The 26831-nt window shown below is 47.0% G+C and overlaps 1 protein-coding gene across 1 annotated transcript in view; it reads right to left on the reverse strand.

Annotated features, from left to right (window-relative positions):
• Positions 1 to 541: 541 nt before the first annotated feature.
• The window catches only part of HMCN1 (hemicentin 1), a 165055-nt gene continuing 138765 nt past the window's right edge, over positions 542 to 26831 (reverse strand). The window contains exons 75-107 of the mRNA XM_054285795.1: positions 26262 to 26418; positions 25963 to 26084; positions 25620 to 25784; positions 25334 to 25441; positions 25056 to 25193; positions 24788 to 24922; positions 24289 to 24558; positions 23615 to 23805; positions 23048 to 23261; positions 22444 to 22578; positions 21777 to 21967; positions 21208 to 21289; positions 19938 to 20207; positions 19268 to 19438; positions 18564 to 18734; positions 16544 to 16714; positions 15749 to 15919; positions 15411 to 15581; positions 14856 to 15026; positions 14486 to 14635; positions 14178 to 14315; positions 13737 to 13858; positions 12707 to 12944; positions 11611 to 11673; positions 10443 to 10562; positions 10042 to 10176; positions 9566 to 9679; positions 9182 to 9307; positions 8385 to 8513; positions 4838 to 5188; positions 3419 to 3538; positions 2931 to 3057; positions 542 to 1828 (exon numbers count right to left, since the gene is read on the reverse strand). Coding sequence (XP_054141770.1) covers positions 1462 to 1828; positions 2931 to 3057; positions 3419 to 3538; positions 4838 to 5188; positions 8385 to 8513; positions 9182 to 9307; positions 9566 to 9679; positions 10042 to 10176; positions 10443 to 10562; positions 11611 to 11673; positions 12707 to 12944; positions 13737 to 13858; positions 14178 to 14315; positions 14486 to 14635; positions 14856 to 15026; positions 15411 to 15581; positions 15749 to 15919; positions 16544 to 16714; positions 18564 to 18734; positions 19268 to 19438; positions 19938 to 20207; positions 21208 to 21289; positions 21777 to 21967; positions 22444 to 22578; positions 23048 to 23261; positions 23615 to 23805; positions 24289 to 24558; positions 24788 to 24922; positions 25056 to 25193; positions 25334 to 25441; positions 25620 to 25784; positions 25963 to 26084; positions 26262 to 26418 — 5504 coding nt within the window. The 3' untranslated portion in view covers positions 542 to 1461. The remainder of the gene's footprint in view (positions 1829 to 2930; positions 3058 to 3418; positions 3539 to 4837; positions 5189 to 8384; positions 8514 to 9181; positions 9308 to 9565; positions 9680 to 10041; positions 10177 to 10442; positions 10563 to 11610; positions 11674 to 12706; positions 12945 to 13736; positions 13859 to 14177; positions 14316 to 14485; positions 14636 to 14855; positions 15027 to 15410; positions 15582 to 15748; positions 15920 to 16543; positions 16715 to 18563; positions 18735 to 19267; positions 19439 to 19937; positions 20208 to 21207; positions 21290 to 21776; positions 21968 to 22443; positions 22579 to 23047; positions 23262 to 23614; positions 23806 to 24288; positions 24559 to 24787; positions 24923 to 25055; positions 25194 to 25333; positions 25442 to 25619; positions 25785 to 25962; positions 26085 to 26261; positions 26419 to 26831) is intronic.

Genomic DNA, 26831 nt, shown 5'->3' on the forward strand with positions numbered 1-26831 from the left:
GAGAAGAAGAGTGCTATAAAAGAGTGGGGTGGCTGGGTGAGAGGGGAACTGGGGTCAGTTGGCTGCTTTGTGAAGAAGAAAGTGTCAGTGCTCTGAGGAGCTGTCCACCAGAAACACCAAGGTATGGAGCTTTTGTGGTAAGGAGACAGCAGTATGGAACCCCTGCAATAAGATGACAACACAGGACTACTTCACTTGGTGCATTGGAAAGGGAAGAAAAAGCAAGGGGACAACAAATGGGGATGTCTAACATTAGTTAATAATATACAAGAATAGAGACAAAGTTCTACTGGAAGACAATTTGTTCTTGTGGCTGAAAACCTACTTTAAAGCTGGTGATAGTCTCTTACTACCCCAGAGTGCCGAGAATAGGAAAAAGAGCTGCAGCTATTGCTTGGTTTGCTGGGCATGGTACCTTCTGCATTGTCCCCTGGCACTTAGGGAAAGAACTTTAGAAATGGAAAATTTTTCAAAGATAAAACTCCCAGCAGTCTCAAAGTTGATGGGAACCTTTATTTTGATTATTTTCATTGTACTGACATTGTCCTTTTATGCAAGCTTAACTGTAAAACTCTCTTGAGATACTGCATAGAAAATACACATAGGAAAAACCACATATATACATGTCCATAAAAATAGAATACATCTTGGCAAAATTACTTGTGTACAGTGTATTGACATTATTGAACCAAACTTACATCACCTTTGGAGAAAAATGTTCCATGTGCGTAAAACCCCAAACCATTTACTGAGCTGGGAGTATGGCAGTGGATATGGGTTTGGGTTAAATAAATGGCTACACCAGAATGGCAGAGTAAAAACAAGTTATAAAATACCTGCTCTATAAAGTAGAAGAAGCCATTTTGGTTTTTTCTTCCAAAAAATAGCAACATCTCTACATTTGCATGGAAACCAAAGGTACCAGTTCCAAATTCTCCTGTAGATTCGTTAGCTGCAAACAAACTTTAATGTCATTCATTTCAGCATTTGCAACCCTTGGGCATAGTGGCATTTGCTGGGTTGGAGCACACAACATAGCATAGCACAGCCCTAATTCTATTGGGTAATTGATAAGGAAAAAAATCTAATAGATATAAAATTTAAAACACTTAGCAACCTTTAAAATATGTAGATCACTTGAAATTATGGGTTTATTTTCTTCAGTTACTTTCAGTGGAGGCTGCTCCTTGCTTACTGCTTTGCCTACATGGATTTCTCTGCTGCTTTTCAGAACATACTGTGGAAAGTGACTATTCCAGTGTAATAAATAAAGCAAGTGGTAACAGGTCCTCAAAGCCATGGATCTTCCTCTTGAATTGGAACAACAGAACTGGAGAGGCAGCCTCCGGGAAGCAGGGGAGGAGAAAAGAGCACAGCACCCTTTGAAGTGAGGTGGTTGCCCGTGTGGGGCAGGCAGCAGAGCCGGCTGGAGCAGCCCTGGCCCTGGGCAGGAGGCTGAGCTCAGTAGGGGAAGGCAGACACAGCGATGTAGATGATGAAGGTGGTGCGGTACTCGACGCTGCCGTCGGCGCTGTAGGACAGGGCCCGCACGCCCATGCGGTACGTCCGGGGCTCCCGCAGCGCCCGCGTGGTGAACACCACCCCCTTCCAGTTCTCATCCCGCAGGGCAAACGGCACGGCAGGGTCCTCCTCCGCCATCAGGAAGGTGGTCCTGGGGTGCATGACTCGGTCGTGAGTGTAGGCCACCAGCCGGATCAGATCCTGCCCCGCAGCGATGCCGAAGGGCAGCGACAGCAGCTTGTACTCCAGGGCGTAGGTGCTCAGGTCACACTCCAGGTCGTTGGCCGGGCAGCTCTTGAGACAGAACCTAGGAAGGAGCAGAACACTTTAGCCCAGGGAGAAGGCACAGTATCTTAAGTACTGAGATAGGTCTTAGAGGAGAAATTCTTCCCCTGTTTACCCTGCTGCAGATTAAAACGTCTCTAGAAGTGCTCATGCATTCTTCATCCACTGTTCCTTTATCCACTGTTTCCTTATCCACTGCAGCCCAGTTTAATGTCCCTTTTTGCCTCAACAGGATCATGTCAGAAAGATGGCTGGACAGCACTGATGTCCATAGGGTAAGTTTTAGAGACTGTGTTCTTAAACATTAGAATAGTTTCAAATGTTCTGGGCAGCAGCTGAGGTCTGCGTCTGTTAGGTCATAAAATAAAGAATTTGGAATGAAGGGCAGAATAAAATTTACTTCTATTAATCGAAAGATAAGTATTAAATCTTTGCTAGTGCAGTTTGCCAGTGCTAATGGAGGTCGAAGAACGTGACCTCCATGTCAATGTAGATGTCATTGCAGTTGAGTTTGATCTCAAAAGATGGTTTCTGACTATAAAAAAAGCTATTTTTCTTTGAAGATATTGAAAGATTAAAAGAAATCAATATGGGATTTCTTCCCAGAACAGGGAAATAAAGCTTAACAGGAACTAAGAATTATTTTCATGACTTAAAGAATATATCTGATGCTTTGAAGCTGGTTAGCAAGTCAAGCCATTAGAGAGATTCAGATTAGATTTTAGGAAGGAATTCTTCCCAGGCAGTTAAGGCAGTAGCACAGATTGCCCAGAGAAATTGTTGCTGCCCTCATCCCTTGGAAGTGCCCAAGACCAGGCTGGACAGGGCTTGGAGCACCCTGGGATAGTGGAAGGTGTCTCTGCCCAGAAGAGGGTGGAACTGGATGTTCTGTTAAGGTCTCTTCCAACCCAAACCATCCCTGGAGTATAGAGAGTCCCAAGAGTACGCCCTGGAGTACAGAGAGTCCCAAGACTCTCTGACTCTATGACCTCCAATGTCAATGCCTTACCTTTAGCTACTGTGAGCTCTACTAGTGTCAGGCAAACTTAAATTTTCTCCTTTAACAAGCACAGATTAAGGAGCTGAGCTTGGGACAGGTGAGAAGGGGCTGAAATAGAACATACCCAGAATGTGGCTCTCGCTGGTAGCTGGGTGGACAAGGAGTGTCTATGCACTGGTAGCTTCCTCTCATGTTGAAACACATCTGATTTGATCCACAATTTATGTCCTCTTCAAGACACTCATCAATATCTGGATGGAAAAACATGCAAGGGATCAACTGCTGGTAGAAGAATTAAAGGGTGAAAATCAAAGTAGGTAAAGGCTGAGCAGGGCTCAGAATTTGCCTCTGTTTGACCCTAGAGCTTGAAGCTCATTGTGTAATGAGAAAGTCACAGGGGAACTGCAGAGGATTAGAAGTTGCAATTGTCTAGTTTGCTGATGTTTTGTGAAACGTTAAGTGTGGCATGTAAAAACTTCTGAAACCTGAAATTTGGAATGCAGACTCTCACATAGCCAATCCAGAGAGGTGGCTCAGCCCTGTGCTGGGGCTGGTTGGTGTCAGGTTTCTCTGCAGAGCCCCCCCAGAGCCCTGCAGGGACGGCTCTCCTACCTTGGCAGGTTTTGCCGTTGGGCATGAGGCGGTATCCGGCGGGACAGACACACTGGAAGCTGCCCAGGCTGTTCCTGCACTCGTGCTGGCACGTGTCTCTGCTCTCACACTCATCAATGTCTGTGGAGAGAAGCACCAACACCTCAGCATTCCCTGAGCCTGCCATGAACACAGGTACTTTTCCCCATTTATGTACTGCAAGTGTACAGACAGAGCTGGTGGGAGCTGGCTGGAGCTCTTTTTCTGATGGGGTTGAACATCTAAGACCACAGTGTCCTCTTCCCTTACCTGTGCCTTGTAACTCTGCAGGCACTAAAGTCAGCTTTGAGGGGCTCCTTATGTAAAGTTTTCAGAGCACATTAGCATGATTTAGACACAGATAATTTGTAATTACAATGGCTTTTGAAACATCTGCCTAGTTCAGGACAGCAGTAAAGCAATCTCAAGCAGGAGTTCAGACTTGCACGGCCAAATCAGTGGAAGGAAGGTCTTTGCTCCTCTGTCTGACTGGCAGGGGTTGCATTAGATCAAAATGCAAACAAAGAGAAACATATGTGATTACAAACCTCTGTGCTGTCAGCAAATCCTGATAGTTGCCTATTGAAAAGATTTTCTTTAGCAAAAGCATCATTTGGGGGTATTTTTCATATTAAACAATAATTTTAAAATTTAGATTTATTTATTCAATAATAGCTTCATGGAATATTAATATAATTAATATTCATGGCATATTAACTAATTCCAACTGGAAACTGGGATGAAGATCAAAATTTGTAACAAACCCTTCCTTCCCTCTGAGTTGTATTCCTGAGTCTCTCAATTAAATTCCTATACCATAACAATCCACATGGATGTGACTACTGAAACCCCTCTGTAGCTTAAATACAAGGTTTGATGTCTTCTCCATGCTCACTGAATTACACTGCAATCCCTCTTCTCACATAAAATAGTAATTTCTCTGCCTGTTGCCTGTGTGACAGTGGCAGTGCTGGCAGTGGCCCTGGTGTGATCAATTCTAAAATATTTATTCCAAATCTTTCTGACAAAGATTACTGTTGCCAATGGGAGTCTGACAGAAGCACTGTAACTAGGCTGGGGCTACTGGTGGCTTTTGGAGTGTGAGAAAATTCACCAAGGTGAGCTACCATGATCAGAAGAAAGACAACAGAGGGAAATACTTTGCACACAGGTAATAAGCAGCGCAAATAAAACAAGAGGTTATAAGGAGGTTTGAGAACATTTTTGCTACAATGTGAGCCAAGACAGCAGAGACCAGAACATGCAGAACCCTCTGAATATTGACCAGGGTAATAGAAAACACAACCCCAGCACCACAAACCCTCAACCCCTGGTATATATCACACAGTAACCTAAGAATAAGGCCCAAAACAGAGTTGCATAGATAGGACTGACATTTACCTACACATCTGGCATTTCTTGCCTCATAGCCTTCAGGACAAGTTTCTCTAAGGTTCCTTCTAGTCCTGGAGAAAGGTATTCTGCTGTTCCTATACTCTGAGAAGGAGCTGTAGAGATTTGAGGAGTGCCTGTAATAGTGCTGCAGTTGCTGGTTGTCTCTCCCAGGGGAGAACTGAGCATAGTTATAGCTACTGTAAAAGGCACCCGAATTTGGCACCCTCTCCAATCCGGCGCAAGATTTCCCATCACCCAGTAACTGTTGCCCAGGTGGACAGAAACACTTGAAGCTGCCGGGGGTGTTGGTGCAGTGAAGTGCACAGGGTTTAGGCACTTGTTCACATTCATTAATGTCTGCTCATGTGACATGATCCAGAGCCCCAAACCATGTGGAAAGGAGAGAAAACAAACAAACAACAACACATAACTATACGTATATATACACACAGATACTTATCTCAGTGTCAGGAAAAAGCTGAAGACATAAAAGCAAGGTTTGGAGGCACTAAACAATGGAGAACACAAGGCCAAGCAGGCAGGATGCACTGTCCTGGACTGTAAGAGACCTTCATTCTCCCACAGGCTGATGTGACTGTGCTCACCAGGAGAGGAGCCCTGCTGAAGGTTTGTTTCAGCCTCAGCTGCTCAATACTCTCTCAGTAATTGGGGTTTTTCCTTAAGTGCTCCACAGATGAGTGGAAGAAGCTGTTGGTCCCTTCTTTAAAATACAACTCTTAGGACAGAGCATTCCAGAGAAGTACAGTGCTAAAATTCCTTACACCCCACACTAAGGGATGCACAACAGGCTCTGATGTGGTTATTGTGCCTTGTGCTGGGGGAATTATAGAATCATGGAATGCTTTGGGCTGGAGGAACCTTACAGCCCAGCCAGTGCCACCCCCTGCCATGAGCAGGGACACCTTCCACTAGCCCAGCTTGCCTCAAGCCCTGCTCAGCCTGGCCTTGGACACTTCCAGGGATGGAGCATCGGGCTCAAGAACATGTTACAAGGCTTCTGGGGCAAGAGGTTGTGTACCTTCTAACTTTTGATGCTGTTATTGGTCATTCCAGCTGTGAAAGGTTGGAGACTCAAGAGGTATTTAAATAGTATTTAAAAATCAATACTGTCAGAAATATAGTAGAACATTAGGCTGCATTTTTATGAAGTGGTTAATGTTTAATACATTTAAGGTTTTAAATGGATAGGGCCATATTAATATTTAAATGCTTTAAGAGTTGGAAATCCAGAAGTAGTAATTGCAGTGTGTTACAATATTTTCCAGCTGTTATTTGGCAAACACACAACTGAAACTTCATATTTGTGGAATTATCCTTAGGGTAGAATTTTCAGGTGTTACAAATAAGAATTTCACTTTAAGTATGACAATAACTAATCTGAATTTTAATTGTATTTATCTCAGCATGTGCTTAAGATGAAAACATTATTCATATACATGTAAAAGAAAACTAACTCAATAATTTCATTAACACTCAAGTGCTGACTTTTACATTCTGTACCTACCTAAAATAAATTAACACTGATGTCTTTATGACAACCAATGTCCGTGGAACAAGTTGTGGATAAGCAATAGAAGATTTTAATAGAAATTATGAAAGACAACAGGTGAAAATTTGAGCAATTTCTTTTGCAAGAGCAGCCTGTGCAATACAAGCAGAACTGACTGCAGGGAGTCACCAGTGCTGGATCCAGGGCTGCCCCTGCGAGAAGAGGCTGCTGAGGCATGGGAACCCTAATATTTATAAGAACAAGGTAAAATTACTTTGAAATTGAAATAGCTACATTTTCAGGCTTTCTCTAATTTGAAAAACAGTACCTGATTTTATATTCTAGCTAGCCTTGCATGTGTAATCTGCATTGTAGCAGCTTTTAGCAAAGCCCTTCCACCTATGTGGAAGGGAGAGAAAACACCACAGCTCCCAGAAATACTGTAATTCAGGTAAATGGACAGACAGAGCTCTGTGGGGGTCACAAAGGAGCATCTTATCCCCATCCAACAAACAAAAAAGGGAATTGTGGCACAAAGGGCTTTAGCCAGGGTAAAAATGGCACAGGCAGGAACAAAATTCACTTCTTCTGTTTTAGTCTGAGCCCTGCTTAGTTTTCAACTCCTCCCTGTGCTCACTGTCAACAATGACAATAAAAACTGAATTTTATTAACAAACTAATACTTTGGATGAATTTATATTTTAAATACATTTTTAGGAACATAAAAATTCAAAGGATAAAAATACATTAGGAGGGAGCTTTTAGTGGCCCTTGGTCAGAAGGCAGCTTTAAGGCTGCTGGTGTTTTGTGAAAACCTACAGTCCTACACTTTACCTGGCTTTTTCCTGTCAGAAGTTTAAATGGCTTAAATATAAGTTAAGAGTCTGGGATTGGTTTTATTTCAGTACAGAGGCAGATGGCAGAAGTAATATAATATCTTATATAATGTAATGGTCTACAGCCAAACACTTCTTAGTGCAATTTAATCTCTTTTAAAAAATCCCAAACATTCTGGCTTTTGACAATCCAAAATCTTAGGTTGTTATAAAAAACAAAATAAGAAAAAACTATTTATCACTCAGGAAAGCTATCTTGATGTAGTCATCCGGGAGGAATGCTTTTCTGACATGATACGTAACAGCAACCAAAACCGACCTCACTTGGTGGCACAAACTCACATTCAGAAATCCTCACTATCAGGGTAGGTCAGCTCTTACATTTGAAATATTTGACATAAATGCAGTAAAGGTGATTCTAAATAATCCTACTGCCTTCCTGAAGTCTCTTAAATGCCAGGGGAAGTGCTTGTCCACTTGCCCTGGCCCTACATATTAAACTCACTTGCCCCCCACATCAGAGCTCTGGAGTCTTCCATGATGTGGGAGAAAACCCTGGGTGGCTTTATGCCAAGATGGACAGGGAGTGACTGCATGGCTGGCATTCCTGTGAGTGCCAGGGATCCTATTCCTTCCCTGCTGGGAGCCACCCATGCCAGGAGGGGAGCACTGAGGGAGAAATGCAGATCAGGTCCCTGTGCTCTGCCTGCTAGAGAACACCCCTGGCAGTCCTGACTGGGGGGACAGGTGATGTTCAGGAGCCAAACTGAGTTCTGGGTCTGCTGGGCCTCTTGCAGCTCCATGGGGTGTGCTCCCTAGGGTTACCCACATGACTCCCTGTGTGACTGCCTTCAGGGGAGAGCCAGGGCATGATGACCCAGAGATGAGCACAGCCAGGCACATAACAAACCCCACCTGATTTGTATAACCAAAGCCTCCTGTGGAGCGGTCATTTGCCACATCCATCCACGAGTGCTCTGAGACCCTCTTGCACCTTGTTTTCAAAGTACAGCCCCAAACCAATCTGTGTTTGGAACCATTTAGCTCCGACTGTTTGTCTAGAACGGAACACTTTGTTTTAGATGGTCAATCTGGAGATGCAGAGCAAACATGTCTCTACAGCACGGTGTCGCCCAGGGACAGCACTGCTGGAGTTCTGCAGCAGAAAGCCAGGCCAAGCAGAGCACAGGAGTGAGTGGCAGCTTACCCACGCAGGGCCTGGCGGGGCCCTGGGCGCGGAATCCTCGCGGGCACACGCAGCGGTAGCTGCCGCGGGTGTTCTCGCACAGCTGGTTGTAGCGGCACTGGTGCGACCCCGAGCGGCACTCGTCAACATCTGCGGCACACGGCAAGGCAACAGTCACAGCTCTGCAACAGTCACAGCTCTGCAACAGCCCCACTGCAGGAGGAACCTGGGGCTGCTCCAGTCCTGCACGTGTCCGAGGACAGGCTGGCATGGGGCTTGGAGCCACCCAGGATGGAGGATGGTGGCCTTGCTTGCAACAAGGGGTAGAAATAGGTGATTTTAAGGTCCCTTCCAGCCCAAATCATCCCATGATTTCACTGGAACAAAAGCTTTGGTACCATCTACAACATCAGCTGTGCTTAAAACCCTCCCTGATAAGCAGCAGAGACTTGTGATCTTGATTGAGTGCTCCTAAGCCAAACTCTTAAGAAATCATGCCCACAGAGCAAAACAATTCAGTCAATGAATAACTGAGAGAAATTAAGGTTCTGACACAGAAAAGACACCAAGGGAAATCTTACTGTTCTTGCTTAAGAACAGTGGAAAACTAGAGGCGGCAAGGATGCATCTGCTTTTTAATACCAACTACAAAGAAAGTTAAATACAGATGCTCCATAAGCAAAAAGAAGTTGGTGCTTTACTATGTACAAATATTAATAACTGGAGATGGACAATCTTCAGGATTATTTAAAAAAATAATTATCATCATTGTCCCTGTGTTTCCCATAGCCACACAGTGCATTAATGCTTCTACTCACCAATGCATGTGCCATTCTCTGCTTTGGTCATTCCACTGGGACACAGATCAATGCACTTATAGCCACCACGGGTGTTCTTGCAGAGCTGATCAGGCCTGCACACATTCTGCCTGCACTCATTGACATCTTATTAAAACAAAATAAAAAAAAAAAAAAAGCAAGATTGGACTCAATTATGTAATGAAATTACCCTGTGTCCACACATTGAATCATTTCATGCACATAGATCAGTCAACCCAATTCTTGCTGCGTTTGGCTTTCAGTACTGCTTGACAGATTCCAAAATGTACATCCATAACAGCATTTTCTTTTATAAGACAACAGAGCAGCAAATAAATGTTGAACTTTGTCTACTGGAAAGAGGGAATGGACATTCATCCCTACCTACACACTTTCTGCCCTTCAGCTGGAATCCTGGGTCACAGCCACAGTGGAAACTTCCTATGGTATTGAAGCAACGCTGATGGCAGGAGTTGGACTCTTGACACTCGTTAATGTCTGTGGAACAACACAAATCCTTGGCACCAGGGCTGGGACTTACCCTGTGGGCACTACCTGAGCAGGCTTTGGCTGAGTTCTGCTCAGGAGTTTGCTGCTCTCCCATCTTTACACAAGAAAATTCACATGGGACACAAACCCAAGAACGTTAATTTCTTCCCTGACAAGATTTTAAATTTATTTCTAAAGACAGAAGAAGCAAAAGATTCAAAAACAAAACAAACCTAAAAACCAAACCCCCCAAAATCCACAACCTTAAGAATGGAAATGTATAGACAGGTACTTGGAGGCTCCCTCTAAAGTGAGTTTCAGCTGCAGAGAGCAGCATTTCCAGCTGCAGAGAGCTGACCCCTGAGGTGTACCTTGGCAGCTGAAGCCGTCGGGCGTCCGTCGGAAGCCGCTCCCGCAGCGCAGCACGCAGCGGAAGGAGCCGGGCAGGTTCTCACAGTCCTGTCCTGCATGGCAGCTCTGCCCCCCCAGAGCACACTCATCAATGTCTGCAATGGGAAACAAGCTGCAAACCCTGCCCAGCCAGCAAGGGACACACCAACCTGTGCCTTCAGCACCACAACTAGAAACACGTCACTGCAAGTACATTCAGCTGTGAAACAGAATATCACCAATAAATTGTGTCCTTGTAATGAGAAAATGGCCTGAATAAAAACTCTCCTTAGCAATTTAATTGCCTCTTAAAGCATTTTAAGGCCTTCAATTGTCTAAGGGGCATTTGTATCCAAGCTGTCCCCAGCAGCACCTTCCTTACCCTGACAGGTTCTGCCATCAGCAGAGATGGTGAAGCCTTTTGGACAGGAACAGTAGTAGGATCCCACAGCATTGTGACAGGTGTGGGAACAAGGATTTCCAACAGCACATTCGTCTTCATCTGGAACAAGAAAATGTTTGAAAAACCAGTGAGACTTCTCAATCAGTCAAATTACTCCAATCTGGTCCTTCCTCAGAGGTGTGCAACTAGTAAAGCCCACAGGACAAAATCAGATCCAGTAATTCCCTCAATTTGCAATCTTTTAAGAGGTAATGAAATAAGTCCACAAAATTATCTCAGATGATTTCTCCCTAAAACAACCCTGACTCTTAGAGAGACAGGACTCGTGCTTTTCTCCACCTCCATCCCCCAAGCAGGAACACGTGGGCTCCTGTCTGAGGTGCCAACCCTCAGCTTTTCCTCCACACGTCACCCAAGTCCTTCATTGCTCTGCAGGCTCAGTGTCCTCCAGGTGTACCTGGGGTACTGATTTAAAAGCTCTCTGGGCACTACTCCTATTGTAGCTGAGGACAGAATTAACATCTTCAGCTGCTCTTGGACCTACACCCTTTTAGCAAGGATCACTCACACTTTTTGATGTGCATACTTTGAACTCTAAATAAAGGGGATGTAAGTTCTGGTGGTTTAATACTGTGTCCAGCTCTGGAGCCCTCAGCACAAGGTGGACATGGACCTCTTTGAGCAGCTCCAGAGGAGGCCATGGAGATGTGCCAAGGGCTGGAGCCTCTCTGCTCTGAAGCCAGGCTGGGAGAGCTGGGGGTGTTCACCTGGAGAAGGGAAGGCTTCCTGGAAACTTTAAAGCCCCTTCCAGTGCCTAAAGTGACTCCAGGAGAAGTGGAGAGGGACTTGGGACAAAGGCCAGCAGGGACAGGACACAGAGAATGGATTTCCACTGCCAGAGGGCAGGGACAGATGGGATACTGGGAAGGAAGTTTTCTCTGGAAGGGTGGTGAGGCCCTGGCACAGGGTGCCCAGAGAAGCTGTCCAAGAAGTGCCCAAGTTCAAGCTGGACAGGGCTTGGAGCACCCTGGGCTACTGGAAGGTGTCCCTGCCCATGGCAGGGGTGGAAATAGGGGATCTGTAAGGCCCCTTCCCACCCAAAGCACTCCAGGAGTCCATGGTCACACCCAGCCATGTCAGTCCTTACCTGAGCAGTAAGGCCCAGACGAGTCCAAAGCAAACCCTGCAGGACACTGGTTGCTCCTATCCCCTGTATGATAAAGGAAGCACATGTCACTTGTGTGTATTTATTATATTTCAACACCAAACCAGAAACTTTTAAATCCAGCCTTTAGTGTTTTTTCTACTTTGGCACTAGAAGTCAGTACTGCATGGCTTGTGCTGGTTTGAGTAACAATGGGGTCCCCTCAGAGTGAGCTGCAAGTCCCATCCCAGCCTAATGCATCCTGGAAAGTTTCTTGTTGAAAGAATAGAGACCATTCAGTTTTACTTCACATAGAAGGAGGACAATAGACCCAAACCAAACAAATCATCATGTCACAAATCTTAGGAGGTCACTGTAGAAGAACACAACCATGTACTACAAACTGCAATGAAAAACTCAGGGAGAGACTCCTCAAAGGACACAGGGCTTTGGCTGCTTGAAATCTGAAATTTAAAAAATGAAATTTAAAAAAATCCCAAACACCAGCATCTTAATTGTTGAAGGAAATAAATGCTAGTTCAGTAAAGGCTTAGCCAGATCTAATCACAGGCATATCTTGACCCAGAGACTCCCTTTTATCAGAGCTCTTTTTAAATTAGAAAAAATGTATTTGGTTTTCAAATTGTACAATGAGCCCCTAGTCTGGCAAGAGGGAAAACCTTATTTTACTTAATTTAGAATCTTGTTACTGAAAAGAAAGACTGAGGCAATCCCTCTGTTTCTTTTACTTCCAAACCAGAGTAATTTCCCTACCACATTAAAAAAAAAAACAAACAAACAAAACCAAATAGCGTTAAAAGAAGTAACAGGCCAGTTTGCTCATTAGAGCTTCTCAAAGGAAAATCTGTTCACACAAATCCCTGCCCATCTCCTTTGGTCACTCATGTTCATAAAAGCCAGAAGTTATCAATGCTAATTAAGAGTTACATCAACAAGACTGTTAGGTGCTGGGATCTACACTAAAGCTACCCAAGTTTCACAGAATTTCCTTTTGAGATTATGGGTGACTCAATGAATCCTAGGAAGAGAGGACAGTCTTTCCCCATAGTTTGATTGCTGGGAAGGCCTAGAACAATACCTTTTGCAATGGAAGCCTGGATTTTGAAAGCCACGGCCTCCTGCAGCGGGTGGTACTCTGTGGTGATGGAGGCAGCATGCAGGGTCTGCACCAGGAAGGGCATCCTGCCCTTGGAGGGGTCGTAGGTGATGGAGTGGTTCCACGTGTAGGGAACGCTGACCCCGTCTGCCGCGAAGAGCCGCGTGGAGTGCGCGTACAGCTGCCCAGGGCCCGTCTGGATGTAATCCTCTGTGTAATCCTGCAACACAACCCTGGCCTTCAGCTGCTCCCACACCAGCACCACCTGGGCCTGGGCTTCAGAGCTGGGAGATGTGCTTGGAGAAAGGGGCTCCATCTTAACTGCTGAACAAAGGGTACTGCACATGCACGGGTCCTTTTCACCCTTATTTTAACTTTTGAATCTTAACACTGCCTGGTCTGTTACTTTAAAAAAAGATACAGACTGATGTATTGAGGATCCTCATAGTGGAAGCCACAGCAGAGGATTTCTAAAAAATATCTTGCTCCTCAATAACAATCTTTTGAGGTCTGAATATCTGGCTTTTATTCTAAGTCAGATGCTGAAAAATGTGCTAAATAAACAAGTGATGGAGAGAAATCCTGCCACTCAAGAGGGCATACTGGACATACTATTATATTGGACATACTTCATATTGCAGTTTTCCAAAATATCAACAACTTCTGGTATATTTATTGCATGGTGGGATTAATACAGTAAAATACTGTTACTAATTACTAAGAGAGGCTGAAGATGCACCTTTCTAGCTCTGCCCAAAGCAACCCTCAATAACTGCCCTGTAGACCCTCCTCAATACTACCTGCCAACACCTCAAACTCTTGAGAGACCAACACCACCCTCCTCATGAGAACTTTCTGCTTTCAAAGGCAACATCAGCATCATCAGTTCAACCAGGCCCAAAAGAAGTCACATACAGCACAGCAGGCTGCAGGACTCAGTGTTTCCTGCTTTCCTCTGGGTGAGAGAAGTACAGATGCACGAGGGCAGGGGTGGTACCTGAAGCAGCTTTACCTTGACACTGACATCAGCCACCGACTGGAGCTGCAGCACGTGGCCACTCACAACAACATCCAGCAGCAGGGCCCCGTCCGTGTCCAGGCCCCGGGCGACGTGCGTCATGCGCAGGATCTCACCTGGCGGTTTAACAGCACACTCATTTGGCACACATTCCCAACAGTGACTCCCACATGGAATCAAAACTGGAGTCCCCTGACCAGTTATTTCTACTTACATTTTGTAACGTGTACTACGCCCATGAGAAAAAACAAGACACATTTCAAAGTACAGCTCTAAAAGGTGGAATAAAGCCTAGAAGGCTACAGTCAGTCTGAAAATATTAGTGTAAGCACAAGACCCAAATCTCAGCAATGGTCCTCTGCTGTCTTTTCAGAAATGCAGCCTCTGTCTGGCTTACTGGACACAGAAAGAGCTGATCTATGCCAGGCAACTCACCAGTTGCAAATTCCACTTGAGTTTCTCTCTTGAAGACAGCGTCAGTGAGTGTAAACCCATTCATTGCTTCCCCAATTTCTTTGGCAGTTGTCCAATAAACCGGGCTGAGTATGGAAACAAGCTTTCTCATCGCTGTGCCTGAAGGAAACATCACAGAAAATCAGGGAGCTTTGATCTCATCACAGACCCACATGCACAGGAGCTGAATATGAAGATCTAGAACTAGTGTAACCCTTCAGATTTAAAGCAGAAGACCATAGGTATTGGTGCATTCAGAGAAAAAATTGATCCAAGTCAAAGAGGCCTACCCAGGGTCCGAGGGACGTTTGTGATCTCTGCCTGTATCACTCTGGTGTCAGAATCTGGGCTGTCCATTACTGTGGCGTTCAGGAAAGCAATCCCAAATTCCACATCATTGATATTGCCAATGATGCTGCCCTTGGCACGTGCAGGCCCACCTGTGCAGGGGATAGAGGAGAGGCAAAACACAAGCCCATGTGATAAGGTCTGTTGGGTATTTTAAGGGAGAGAGAACTGGGCTTTAGCTGCAGGGCAGATTTAAACCCAAAAAATTAAATTACCCAATCAACTGGCCAAGATGAGAGCTAGCACCAGTGAAATCAGGAGTGCCACAGGCTTTCAGCACACTGTCACTGCATGCAGGCTGTAAATACTCACCAGGACACGCTTGGGTGTTGCACCTGGATATCTGGGAGGAGTCCCCAGGGCAAGGACGGCCACGATTCAATGGGGCTGGGCTGCTGCACAGGCGCACCCGGGTCTGCTCTCCTCCTCCACAGGAAGCAGAGCACTGGCTCCATGATTGCCACTGCCCCCAGTTTCCATCCACTGCAGAATAAAGAATGAAGAAAGGAATTTTTCAGTTTAAATGCTTCAGGCTGCATTGGTTATGCTGAAGTCAATTCCTTCCTTGGAGGAATCAAGGTTCTAAAGGAATAGGTCAAAGGACAACAAAACCATTGTAACAAGCAGGTGTTGAACACTCCTGCCATCAGAAACAATCCCAGACTGGTTTGGGTGGGAAGAGACCTTAAAGTTCATTCAGTCCCACCCGTACCACAGGCAGGGACACCTTCCACTGTCCCAGGTTGCTCCAAGCCCAGTCCAACCTGGCCTGGGACACTTCCACAGGTGGCCTACATTCGTCATGTGGCATATCCCCTGATGCCTTCCAGGGAAAGCTGCAGTGCCGCTGCTGCTGTGAGCACTGACCTGGACACAGGTCCGTGCTGCACCTCTGGATCTGCACGTCAGCCCCAGCACAGGCCCTGCCGCCGCTGGCCGGCCGTGGGTTGTCACAGCTCCGGTACCGCCTTGTCTGGCCCCCATTGCACGTCCGACTGCAAGTTCCCCAGCTGCTCCACGGGCCCCAGTTGCCATGAACTGCAGGAATAAGTCAGATTTGATCTTCCACAGGGATTTAAAACCAGTGGAAGACAGCCAAGCTGGGAAAGTATTTTTTTTGGAGAGTAACTTCTTGGGGTTTTTTCCCTCAAAAGAAAACAACCAAGCCCAGAGAGTGGGCAAACAGCCCAACTCAAAGCACTCACCTGGGCAAGGATCACTGTTGCAAAAATCCATTTGTATGTCACTCCCCTCACACTTATGTCCCCCAAACTGTGGGGCCGGGTCAGAGCAGTGGCGCGTCCTCTGCCTGCTGCCTCCTCCACAGGACACGCTGCAGGAGCTCCAGCTGCTCCATGGGGACCACTTCCCATCCACTGGGGAGACAGGCACAGCAGTTACAGCCCCTGACTCCAGCAGCAACACAGCACAGCAGTGCTACATTGGGGAAAGCTGAGCATGGATGGCTCTGCCTCTCTACAGCATCTCAGCTACTCAGGGATTTCTCCCCAGGGACCTGGGGGTGGGAGAGAGCTGGACCAGCCCTGACCATGTGAGGTGGAACCAGAACCTCCCATGCCCTGGGCTGATCCCCCAGTGTGGGTAGCAGGGGAGAGAGAATTCTGCCTGTCTGCCCTTCTCAGGTGAGACCCCACCTGCAGAGCTGCTCCAGCCCTGGGGCCAGAAGCAAAGGAATGGAGCTGCTGCAGAGGCTCCAGAGGAGGTCCCAGAGCTGCTCCCAGGGCTGGAGACTCTCTCCTCTGGAGCCAGCTTAGGGTTGGAAGAGACCTTAAAGCTCTCTCTCTGGGAGAGTTAAGGGTGTTCACCTGGATAAGAGGTGGGGTCCATTTGCAGGGTTTATAGCAGATGCTATGCAGTGACAGTCAGTGACAATAAAAAGCTTGAAGGGGAGTTTTTTCAGGGATTAGACTTTTAGAACCAGAAAGCGTTAACCACAAGCGAAGCAGAACGGGCAAAGGGAAGGAGAAGTTCGGTCTCACCTGGGCAGCGGCGGCGGAAGCAGAGCTGGAGCTGCGTGTCGGGGCCCGGGCAGCGGGGGCCGCCGTGCGCCGGGGCCGGGCTGGTGCAGAGGCGCGGCCGCGTCTGGCTGCCCTTCCCGCACGTGGTGCTGCACGGCCCCCAGGGGCCCCAGGGGCTCCACTCGCCGGCCACTGCAAGGGCAGCACAGCTAGGTGAACACTGCCCAGAACGGGCACACAGCCGGGATATCCCTGATCCCATACACTGCCCCAGAACGGGCACACAGCCAGAATATCCCTGATCCCACACACTGCCCCAGAACGGGCACACAGCCGGGATATCCCTGATCCCACACACTGCCCCAGAACGGGCACACAGCCAGAATATCCCTGATCCCACACACTGCCCCAGAACGGGCACACAGCCGGGATATCCCTGATCCCACACACTGCCCCAGAACGGGCACACAGCCGGAATATCCCTGATCCCACACACTGCGCCACAACAGGCACACACCCGGGATATCCCTGATCCCACACACTGCCCCAGAACGGGCACACAGCCGGGATATCCCTGATCCCACACACTGCCCAGAACACACAGCCGGGATATCCCTGATCCCACACACTGCCCCACAACAGGCACACAGCCGGGATATCCCTGATCCCACACACTGCCCAGAACACACAGCCGGGATACCCCTGATCCCACACACTGCCCCACAACAGGCACACAGCCGGGATATCCCTGATCCCACACACTGCCCCAGAACGGGCACACAGCCGGGATATCCCTGATCCCACACACTGCCCCAGAACGGACACACAGCCGGGATATCCCTGATCCCACACACTGCCCCAGAACGGGCACACAGCCGGAATATCCCTGATCCCACACACTGCCCCAGAACGGGCACACAGCCGGGATATCCCTGATCCCACACACTGCCCCAGAACGGGCACACAGCCGGGATATCCCTGATCCCACACACTGAGCCACAACAGGCACACAGCCAGGATATCCCTGATCCCACACACTGAGCCACAACAGGCACAGCCAGGATATCCCTGATCCCACACACTGCCCAGAGCACACAGCCAGGATATCCCTGATCCCACACACTGCCCCAGAACAGACACATTCCTGGGATATCCCAAATCCCCCACAAAATGCCATGAGCAGTGGCCCAAACAATCAGCACTTTGACAAGCAAAGATTGACCCTTCCCTTTCTGTTTTTTAGCTGCACCACCTCACCACCATCATGAAACATCAGAACTGAACACTTAATTAAATCTGGAGTTTCCCAATTCCCTGGGTAGGATGGAGGCCTGAGCAGGGCCAAGGCAGCCTGGCTAAAAGCTGCCAGAGAGCAGCAGCCAGAGTTGATTTTCCTGCCAAAACCTAGAGAAATGAGTCTCAGGCCTATGGATGAGTATTTGGCATCACAGTGGCAGCAGAGTCAGGGAAAAACAGAAAAATCAAACATTGCAAATTGTACAGAAGGGAACATGACAGTGGTGAAGGCTCTGAATAAACTACAACCTGTAAAATGTGGGAGATACTTATGGGACAGGAAGGAAATTTGAACATTCAGGTAGCTGGGAGCAAAATGTAGCTAAAAATTATAACAATAGAGGAAGATACACAGATAAGGTCTTAAATTATTAACAATCATTTTTACATAGCTTTAAATAGTTGGTGGTTTGGGTTTGGTTCTTTTCTTATTTTAACTGCCTTTGCAGGATAGGTTTAGAGTAGAGAAAATTTACATTGTGAGGATATGGGTAACAAGTACTGGAAAACAGTAAAATACAAATTAATATTTTTAGTGGTGTAAAAATAATTTAAAGAAAGAAATTGCTGAGATTTCTTACAATTACTTTTGTGATTCTTATTTCCAAGAACTTGTGCCATTCAATTTCAAAAAAACAAATAATGAAAAACTAAAAAAAAGCTGAGATAATTTGGGTTTGGAGAAACAAAGAGACCTGTATGTGAAGCCCCTCATGCAAATAAAGTTAAATTACTCTTCTCTTACCTGGGCAAGGCCTAAGGTTGCACATGACTGACTCCAGAGCGCTGCCCTCACAGGGCTTCCCTCCATGCTGAGCTGGGGGGTTGCTGCAGGTCCTGCTCCTTGTCCTGTTCCCTTGGCCACAGCTCCTTGAACACTCATCCCACAGCCCCCACTCCGACCAGCTCCCATCCACTAAGGACCAGAAAAAGCCCAGTTTTCATTAAACAATATTTTTGCAGTATTTATTGAACTTTTCTCTTTCTTTCCAAAATTAATTACAACTACTTGGAAAAACTAATCTGCCATCAAGATCCATGGTGATAAAAGTTCATTGTTTGGGCATTTAATGCAAGGCACATTAAAAGTGTCAATTCATTGTGGTTTTTCAGGACTCAAACGGGGTTTACAAAATAGAGGGAGGGAGACTTAGATGGGCAGACAGCAATAGGACACGGGGGAAAGGTTTTAAATTAGAAGAGGAGATATTTAGATTAGGTATTTGGAAGGAACTGTTCCCTGTGAGGGTGGTGAGGCCCTGGCACAGGGTGCCCAGAGAAGCTGTGGCTGCCCCTGGATCCCTGGCAGTGTCCAAGGCCAGGCTGGATGGGGCTTGGAGCAACCTGGGATAGTGGAAGGTGTCCCTGCCCATGGCAGGGGTGGCACTGGATGGGCTTTGGGGTCCCTCCAACCCAGACCCGTGTGGGACAGTGTGTCAGCAGCAGTACCTGGGCAGGGCTGGCGGTGGCAGCTGCGCCGGTCGCTGTGGGGCCCCTGGCAGCCGCGGCCCCCGTTGGCCGGCACGGGATTATCGCACTGCCGGACGCGCTCCTGCACACCCTGGCCACAGGTGACGCTGCACGCCTGCCATTCCAGCCAGCTGGAGAACCCGCCGTGCACTGCAATGGGAGCAGGGATGCTGCTGGGCACTGCCGGGGCCCCAGCTCCCTTAGGCCGGCACAGAGAAGTGAAATCTGCACCTCCTGACCCCTGGAAATCCACCTCACTTCATGTCATTACTGTGCACAAATCTCTGACCATAGTTCAAAGACAATTACTGGATATGGACCTATTTTCTTTAGAGGCACAGTTCAGTTATGACCTGTTCTGAGGACAGGATCTGATTCAAGATCCTTTAGTTATAATTTTTGTCTCTCAGCCTTCACAGCCTCTATCTCTCCCAGCTGGACGAGTATAATAGAATAAAATTTAATGAAAGAGAACCCCACTGACACTTTAGACTAGGCTTACCCTAGACTTAATGCTTATAAAGAAAATATTATAAGATCAAACATCTCATCCATAAAACATGGGCAAGATGAATGTTGACCACATTTGATCCAGATTAATGCTGTCATCTCCCAGCTTGAAAGTGACTCTGCTGTTTTGTGCACTTACCCTGCACAGTGAGGGGCACTGTGACGAGGACAGAGCCCAGGAGGTTCCTGGCCACGCACTCGTACTGGGAGGTGTCCTCCCTGTGCAGCGCGGCGATGCGCAGGGAGCCGTTGGGCAGCAGGGTCACTCTGTCACTGTCCAGCAGGGGCTGGCCCTGGCGGGACCAGCTGATGGCAGGAGGGGGCTCTCCCCTGGCCTGGCAGTCCAGCACCGCCGTGGCACCGGCCTCCAGCATGGTGCCCACCGGTTCTACAGTGATCACTGGGGGGCCTGAAGAGAAAGGGCTCTTTGGGTGACAGCACACGGGCACAGGCCTGATTGATTTAGTACTGAAGTGAGTGCAGAGAAATCCCCAGTCAGTTTACTTTGACTAAAATTATTATTGCTGATCCCCTGCTGGCTAAATAGAAACACAGAATCCTTAAGGCTGGAAAACAGATCATCAAGTCCAACTATCAACCCAGCACCACCACTGATATTCACCACTTAACTGCGTCCCCAAGTGCCACCAAACAGACACGCTACAATGCCAACAAGCTGGTTTGAACATGCAGCAATCTGAGGACTAAAGCAGAGATTAAGGCCCAGCTATAAGAGCCCATGCTCTTCTGTATTGCTAAAATGGGTTGTTTTTCATAAAACCCACAGGAAGATGTTATTATTCATGTCCAGAGTCAACCGAGGGGTAAGAAACAGACCCACAATGCTTGAGGCTACAGTAGGAAAGGCATGTTTAGAAATTATCCCACTAGCAAAGAAAAACTCTAATGCATTTTTTTTGCCAAAACTAAAGTATTGTCAATGAGAATTAGGATTCACATCATATAAGTTGAGAGTTTAGTTTATTCTAATTGTATTGAGTGAACTAAGAGAAACAGGCCCTTTCAGAGAGTAAATCAGTTCATTCCACACTGGTTTCTACGATGAGGCTCAACCACTCTTTACATCCCTCTCTTCTTTGACTTCAATCACAGCTTAGACCAGACTCTCACATATTCATAATGAAAGATGCCCAGAGAAGCTCTTGGCTGCCTCATTCCTGGTAGTGTTCAAGGACCAACCAGCTCTAGTGGAAGGTATCCCTGCCCACAGCAGCTGATCTTTAAAGTCCCTTCCAACCCAAGCCCTTCTACAATTCCGTGAAAGAGGAGATTAGTCCAGGCCTCCAGAGCAGTGCCCAACCTGAAACACTCCCCCAGGAGCTGCCTGCACCTCCCCACAGGCAGTTTTCACTCCCTTAAGGGGCACGAAGCCTCCCTTTGAGCCTTACTCTGCAGGGTCAGTGTCAGGCTGCGCTCCACCACACCCACGTCATTGGTTGCCACGCACTTGTAGTCACCAGCATCTTCATTCTGAGGAACAAAACAGGGGCTCAGTCTTCAAGGCCCCTCCTGGCAGGGAATTTTAATCCCAATTCAAAATACAGACATGAGTACATGGGGAGAAATAGGAGTCTTGCTGTTCAGATTAGGAATTTAGATTTGGAATAAGAGATTTGCACAAGGAGAATGCAATTGCTTTTCAGATGACCTGTAGAAGCCAGGCTCTCTTAAGGCCAGGAGCAAAGGTCCCATTAACTGGTCATGCCCAGGATCTCACACGCCAACAATTAGTATGTAAATTCAGTCCTTCTGACAAGCAGGGAGAACTCTGACCCTGTCAGAGGGGATTTTTGCCTCAACAATTTGAATCTAATTCCAGTCTGAATTAAAACATTTGTTAAAGGTGAAAGCAAAAAAGGATAAATGTCTAGCCTGACTCCTTCAAACCAATATGATCAGGAACACCTTTATCAATCAAGTTCAAAGCAGGCACTCACAGTACAAGGGCAGGACTCACCACGGTGCCATAGATAGCAAGGGAACCATTGCCAAGCTGTTGGATCCTGTTGCTAATCTGAACTCCCACTCCTTTTCTGCTCCACTGGATGGTTGGAGGGGGATCTCCCCTGACTTCACAATTCAACATGGCATTGCCACCCAAGGGCTCAATTCTGCTGGAGTGATAATCCCCTTTGAAGACTGGAGGCTCTTAAAAAACAAGAGACGGCAGAGAAATAGTAGAGCCAAAATAAAATGTGCCTAATTGAGAACTGCTGGCAGGGATCACTCCGCTCTGACTTTCTGAATCTGAAAACCTGTTCAGATTTTTCGCATTTAGCCATTGGCAAGGTATTATATACTAGGGGGAATGGCTTTAAACTGACAGCAGGCAGGTTCAAAGTGGATACTAGGGGGAAATTCTTCCCTGCGGAAGGTGGTGAGGCCCTGGCACAGGTTGTCCAGAGAAGCTGTGGCTGCCCCTGGATCACTGGAAGTGCCCAAGCTCAGGTTGGATGGGGCTTGGAGCAGCCTAGTGGAAGGTGTCCCTGCTCATAGCAGGGGTGGCACTGGATGAAAACCTCATAAGGTCCCTCCCCACCTGTTCCATTCCAACTCCACTATCCAAACCCAGTGGGTTACATGGAGCTGTCCAGCAACAAGCACAGCTGCTGAATTTCATGTACCTTTGACATACACAAAGCCAATGGCCTTGATGGAGCCCACAGTGTTCTCTGCAGAGCACACATAAGTCCCAGAGTCCTCCTTGGACACCCTCTCGATGAGCAGCTCACTGTGCCCGTTGACATCGTCGTACTGTGCTGGAGGGAGAGCAGGGAAAGAAAGGGTCATTGCAGGGATTGACATGTACACAGCTCACAGACTGCTTGGATCTGTGCACTCTCAGCAGCACAGCCATGGGGTCTTGTGCATCCCTGAGGCACTCCAGGAATGCACAGAAAGTCACTGCTGTGACATTTGCCCACATGCACCAGTTCGCTTCAGCTACCCCATGATTTTGAGCATCAATTGCTGGATGCTGAGTAAATACCATCAGATAGGAATGTTTTTAATGTGCTACATTATTGGCTACGGAAGAGGGATCATCTTTTAATCACCTTACAGCTCTGTCTCAGAGGCCGTTTAATTACATAATTGCATAACACTAAAGCTATTCCTCACACAATCACTAACAGTTTATTCCAGCTACAGTTTTCTTCTTCCCTGCCCTAAAATGCAATGCTGCACAGGGGAAAATAATCTGCAGCCAAATGGCCATCAGGGACTCACCAGGAATGATGTTATTGTTAAAGGTCCATGTTATTCTGGGGACAGGTACCCCAGTTGCTTTGCAGGTTAACCTGAGCTGTTCTCCTTTGGTCAAGGCTACATCTCCAGGAAGTTCAGTGAAAGCTGGGAGCACGTGAACTGTCAGGGTGACCGTCTGCGTGTCCTCCCCAGCAGCGTTGGTGGCAATGCAGGTGTAACTCCCAGAGTCTTCAGGCTGGAAGGAAACATGGTGGGGAAATTTCAGCTGGGATATATCCTACAGCACATGCCACTTCTATCAGTAAGATAATCTTGAAAAGCTTGGAGCAAGCATTCAGCCAAAATGCTCAGCTGAGTTCTTCCACATCTCTAAATCTGAAGGATGACTAACACTTCTTTTTACCCTTCCTCTAGATTTACCTACAAATTCTTCACATATTTTACTCCCCAGTGGAAAATGAAACTTCTGTAATTATTTTGGAACATTAAGAACAAGAAATAATAAAAAAAAAAAACAATGACTAACCCAGAAGTGGCTCTTATCACTGCCAAATGTGTCCAGTAATAGCTTAGATGCAGGGAGCTTACCACAACACTGTCCAAAATGAGGTCTCCACCAGGCACAGTTTGATATTTTCCCACTGTGTCCTTTAACAGCATGTTGTCCTTCCTCCAGTTAATTGTTGGTGCTGGGATTCCCTCAGCCACACAGGACAGAACAGCCTGGGAGCTCTCCGTGACCGCATACTGCGTATCCGTGCTGCGGATCCTGGGGGGAACTGTGGGGAGGTCATTAGAAACATTTCCTCCGGGCATTATCCAAGCACAACACTGGACTGAAGCAATCCCTTGCCTGGACATCCCGGATTGTCCATTTCCATCAATGACTGTGTGCTGAAATTCAAGCAACTTGCCAATATTACAACTTAGTAACACTCCGCTATATTAAGTAGCACAGTTTTCTGGAACTCCCCCCTGTACATCCCTAGCTCCTTACTCCCTGTGGGGTCACAGTGGAGTCAACACACATAATTTCCCTACAATCCCATTTATCATAGAATCACAGGATGGTTTGGGCTGGGAGGAACCTCAGAGGCCATCTCATTCCAACTTCCTGCCATGCACAGGAACACTTTTGACTATCCCAGGTTGTTCTAAGTCCCATCCAACCCGGCCTTGGACACTTCCAGGGGTGGGGAGTCCTCAGCCTGTCTGGAGCAGCTGTTGCAGTGCCCCCCATCTTCCCAGGAAGAGCTCCTTACCGTGCACAGCCAGCTCCGTGCTGGAGGTGCTGGATCCAGCAGGATTCATTGCTGTGCAGGTATAGCGGCCGCTGTCCCCGGGCTGCACAAACAGGATCTGCAGAGCTCCTGTGCTCAGCATTCTCCTTCTCATGGACTCTGTTATCTGCTGCCCATCCTTGTGCCAGCTGATCTCTGGCCCAGGGTAGCCTTCAGCCTCACACTGCAGAGTGACAGACTGATCAACAGCAACAACATATTCCTCCACGTGGGACTTGATAACAGGAGGAACTGAAAGGAACAAAGACAATTAATGAAAGAATTAGATGATATAAGAAGCAAGGAACTCTTTTGTTATTGGTGAAAATAAATGTAAAAACATGCCCTAAAGCAGCCATCGAACTAAAGGGAATAAACCTCCTGAGCTTTGTTCAGCATCACATCAAGGAAAGCACCAGGTCCCTTTCTATCGCTCAGAATTGTATTTGGACCAAAAGAAGGAGTTTAAAAGGTGATTTACCTTGAACTTTCAGCTTGATCTTCCCCAGAGCAGTGCCTGCTGGATTCTGAGCAACACACATGTAAGTGCCAGCATCTTCCACAGCTGCTCTGGCAATCTGCAAACTGCCACTTGGCTGGACCATGTAACTGTTCCCTAAAACAGGTAAAATTGAAGTATGACACTTCTGGTTTGGTGAACCAGAGGAGAAGAGAAACACAGATTCCAGAAAAGAAAATGGGTGTCTGTGTCACAGGAGCAGGCAGGGTCCCAGGCTTTGGGAGGATACCTGTGGTGATGATGTTGATGCCCTCCTTCTGCCATGTGATCACGGGCTGAGGCGTGCCCATGGCCTCACAGGGCAGCACAATGGGATTGTCCACGATGACATCCAAAGCCCCCGGCTGGGCCTGGATAACGGGTGGCTCTGTGGAATGAAAGAAAAAGGGAAAAGCAAACATTCAAGGCTAGGACAATACAAAAGAGCACTAAAACTGTACAACCTGAGCAGGCTGAAGTGGCAATGCTGGCTGCCAGGACAGCCTTGCTCACCAGCCTCCAGCTTACCCTGCACGTGCAGAGTGACGTGCCTGTGGGCAGAGCCCGCGGCGTTCCGGGCCACGCAGGTGTACCTGCCCCCATGGGCCAGCTGGGCAGAGGGGATCTCCACAGCTCCTGGGGCAGAGAGAGCACCACAACATGCAGAGCATCCTTCAGGCACAGGTGCTCCCTTACAGCATCCCTCATTTAATTCCAAGCCATCATAGAGGGAATCTCTGGGGGATTGTTTGCATTTCTGTAATTCATTACTTATGGATGTGCCTGATTGCACTGATTTCCTGCAGCACGTTACCTGAAGAGAGAATTCTGTAGCCATCTCCTCTGGGAAGCAACTTGATGCCATTTTTGGTCCACTGAACTGAGGGGATGGGAACACCAGAGGCGGTGCAGGAAACCACGACTGGAGAGAGCTTTGTCACCAGGAGCTCTGTGGCTTCATCAGCTATGGATGGGGGCACTGAAAATCAAGAGCAGGGCAAAGGTTATGCACCCACATTCATTTGTTAGAAATTCTTGGAAATACCAGAGAGTTATGGATATGAGCATCAAAGAGGAATGAAATAAAAATCTCAACACCAGAACACCCCAAAGAAGTTCTGGGTGGCACACACATGTAATAGCAATATCCCCTCTACCTTGAACAGTGAGATCAATTGCCCTTTGATCTTCTCCTGCCTCATTTGACACAAAGCATTCATAGACAGCAGTGTCATCCACAGTGGGAGAAATGATTACTAAGGAACCTGAAGACAGAAGTCTGAACAAAGGAAAAAAGAAAGTAAAAGCCATTGAAATACTTCTTTCCTTCTCAGGTAATCAGCACATTGCATTTGCTGGCTTGGCAATGTAGTGTTTAAGCACAGATAGATTTTTCAAGTCCCAAAATCATCCCTGAAAACTTGAAAGCCACAATGAAAAAGAAAACACCTCTCACCTGTATGTATTCTGGTTCTGATCAACACTAAGCAGATGTCCATTCTTTTTCCAGCTAATTGCTGGTCTGGGAATTCCAGTGGCTTCACAAGGCAAAGTGGTTTGCACATTTACAGTAACTGTGATATTTGTCTGCCCAGGAGCAATAGTTGGAGGAACTAAGAACAAACAAAGCATAATTATTTAGAATATGTATATGTGTGTGTGTATATATATATATACATACATATACACATTTCTTGTGAGAAATGGATTTGTAAAGGATTCTCAAAACCTGACTGAAAGTTCACATGGTCTTGTACATTTGTATGCAAACTCTGAGATAGAGTGTGCTGACTTAGAAAGGCCATGGAACAGAGATGATATTGTTGAGAGACTGAACTAAAAACAAGTTTCAAAAGATGGCCTTGCAAAAAGACCAGATATTTTAGAGAATTAGAGCTGTGAAAGATGCATTGTAGGAAGACCATGTGGGGTAAAATAATAGGTGATTGGTGTTAGAAGTATTAGCAGCACTGTGTGCCAAAGGTAACAGGCTGAAAAACATTTATAAGGTATTGTAACCAGGAAA

This window comes from Melozone crissalis, unplaced genomic scaffold (assembly GCF_028551555.1).
Source record: "Melozone crissalis strain CALT ecotype California unplaced genomic scaffold, PUWL_Pcris_2 ptg000045l_1, whole genome shotgun sequence".
NCBI lineage: Eukaryota > Metazoa > Chordata > Aves > Passeriformes > Passerellidae > Melozone > Melozone crissalis.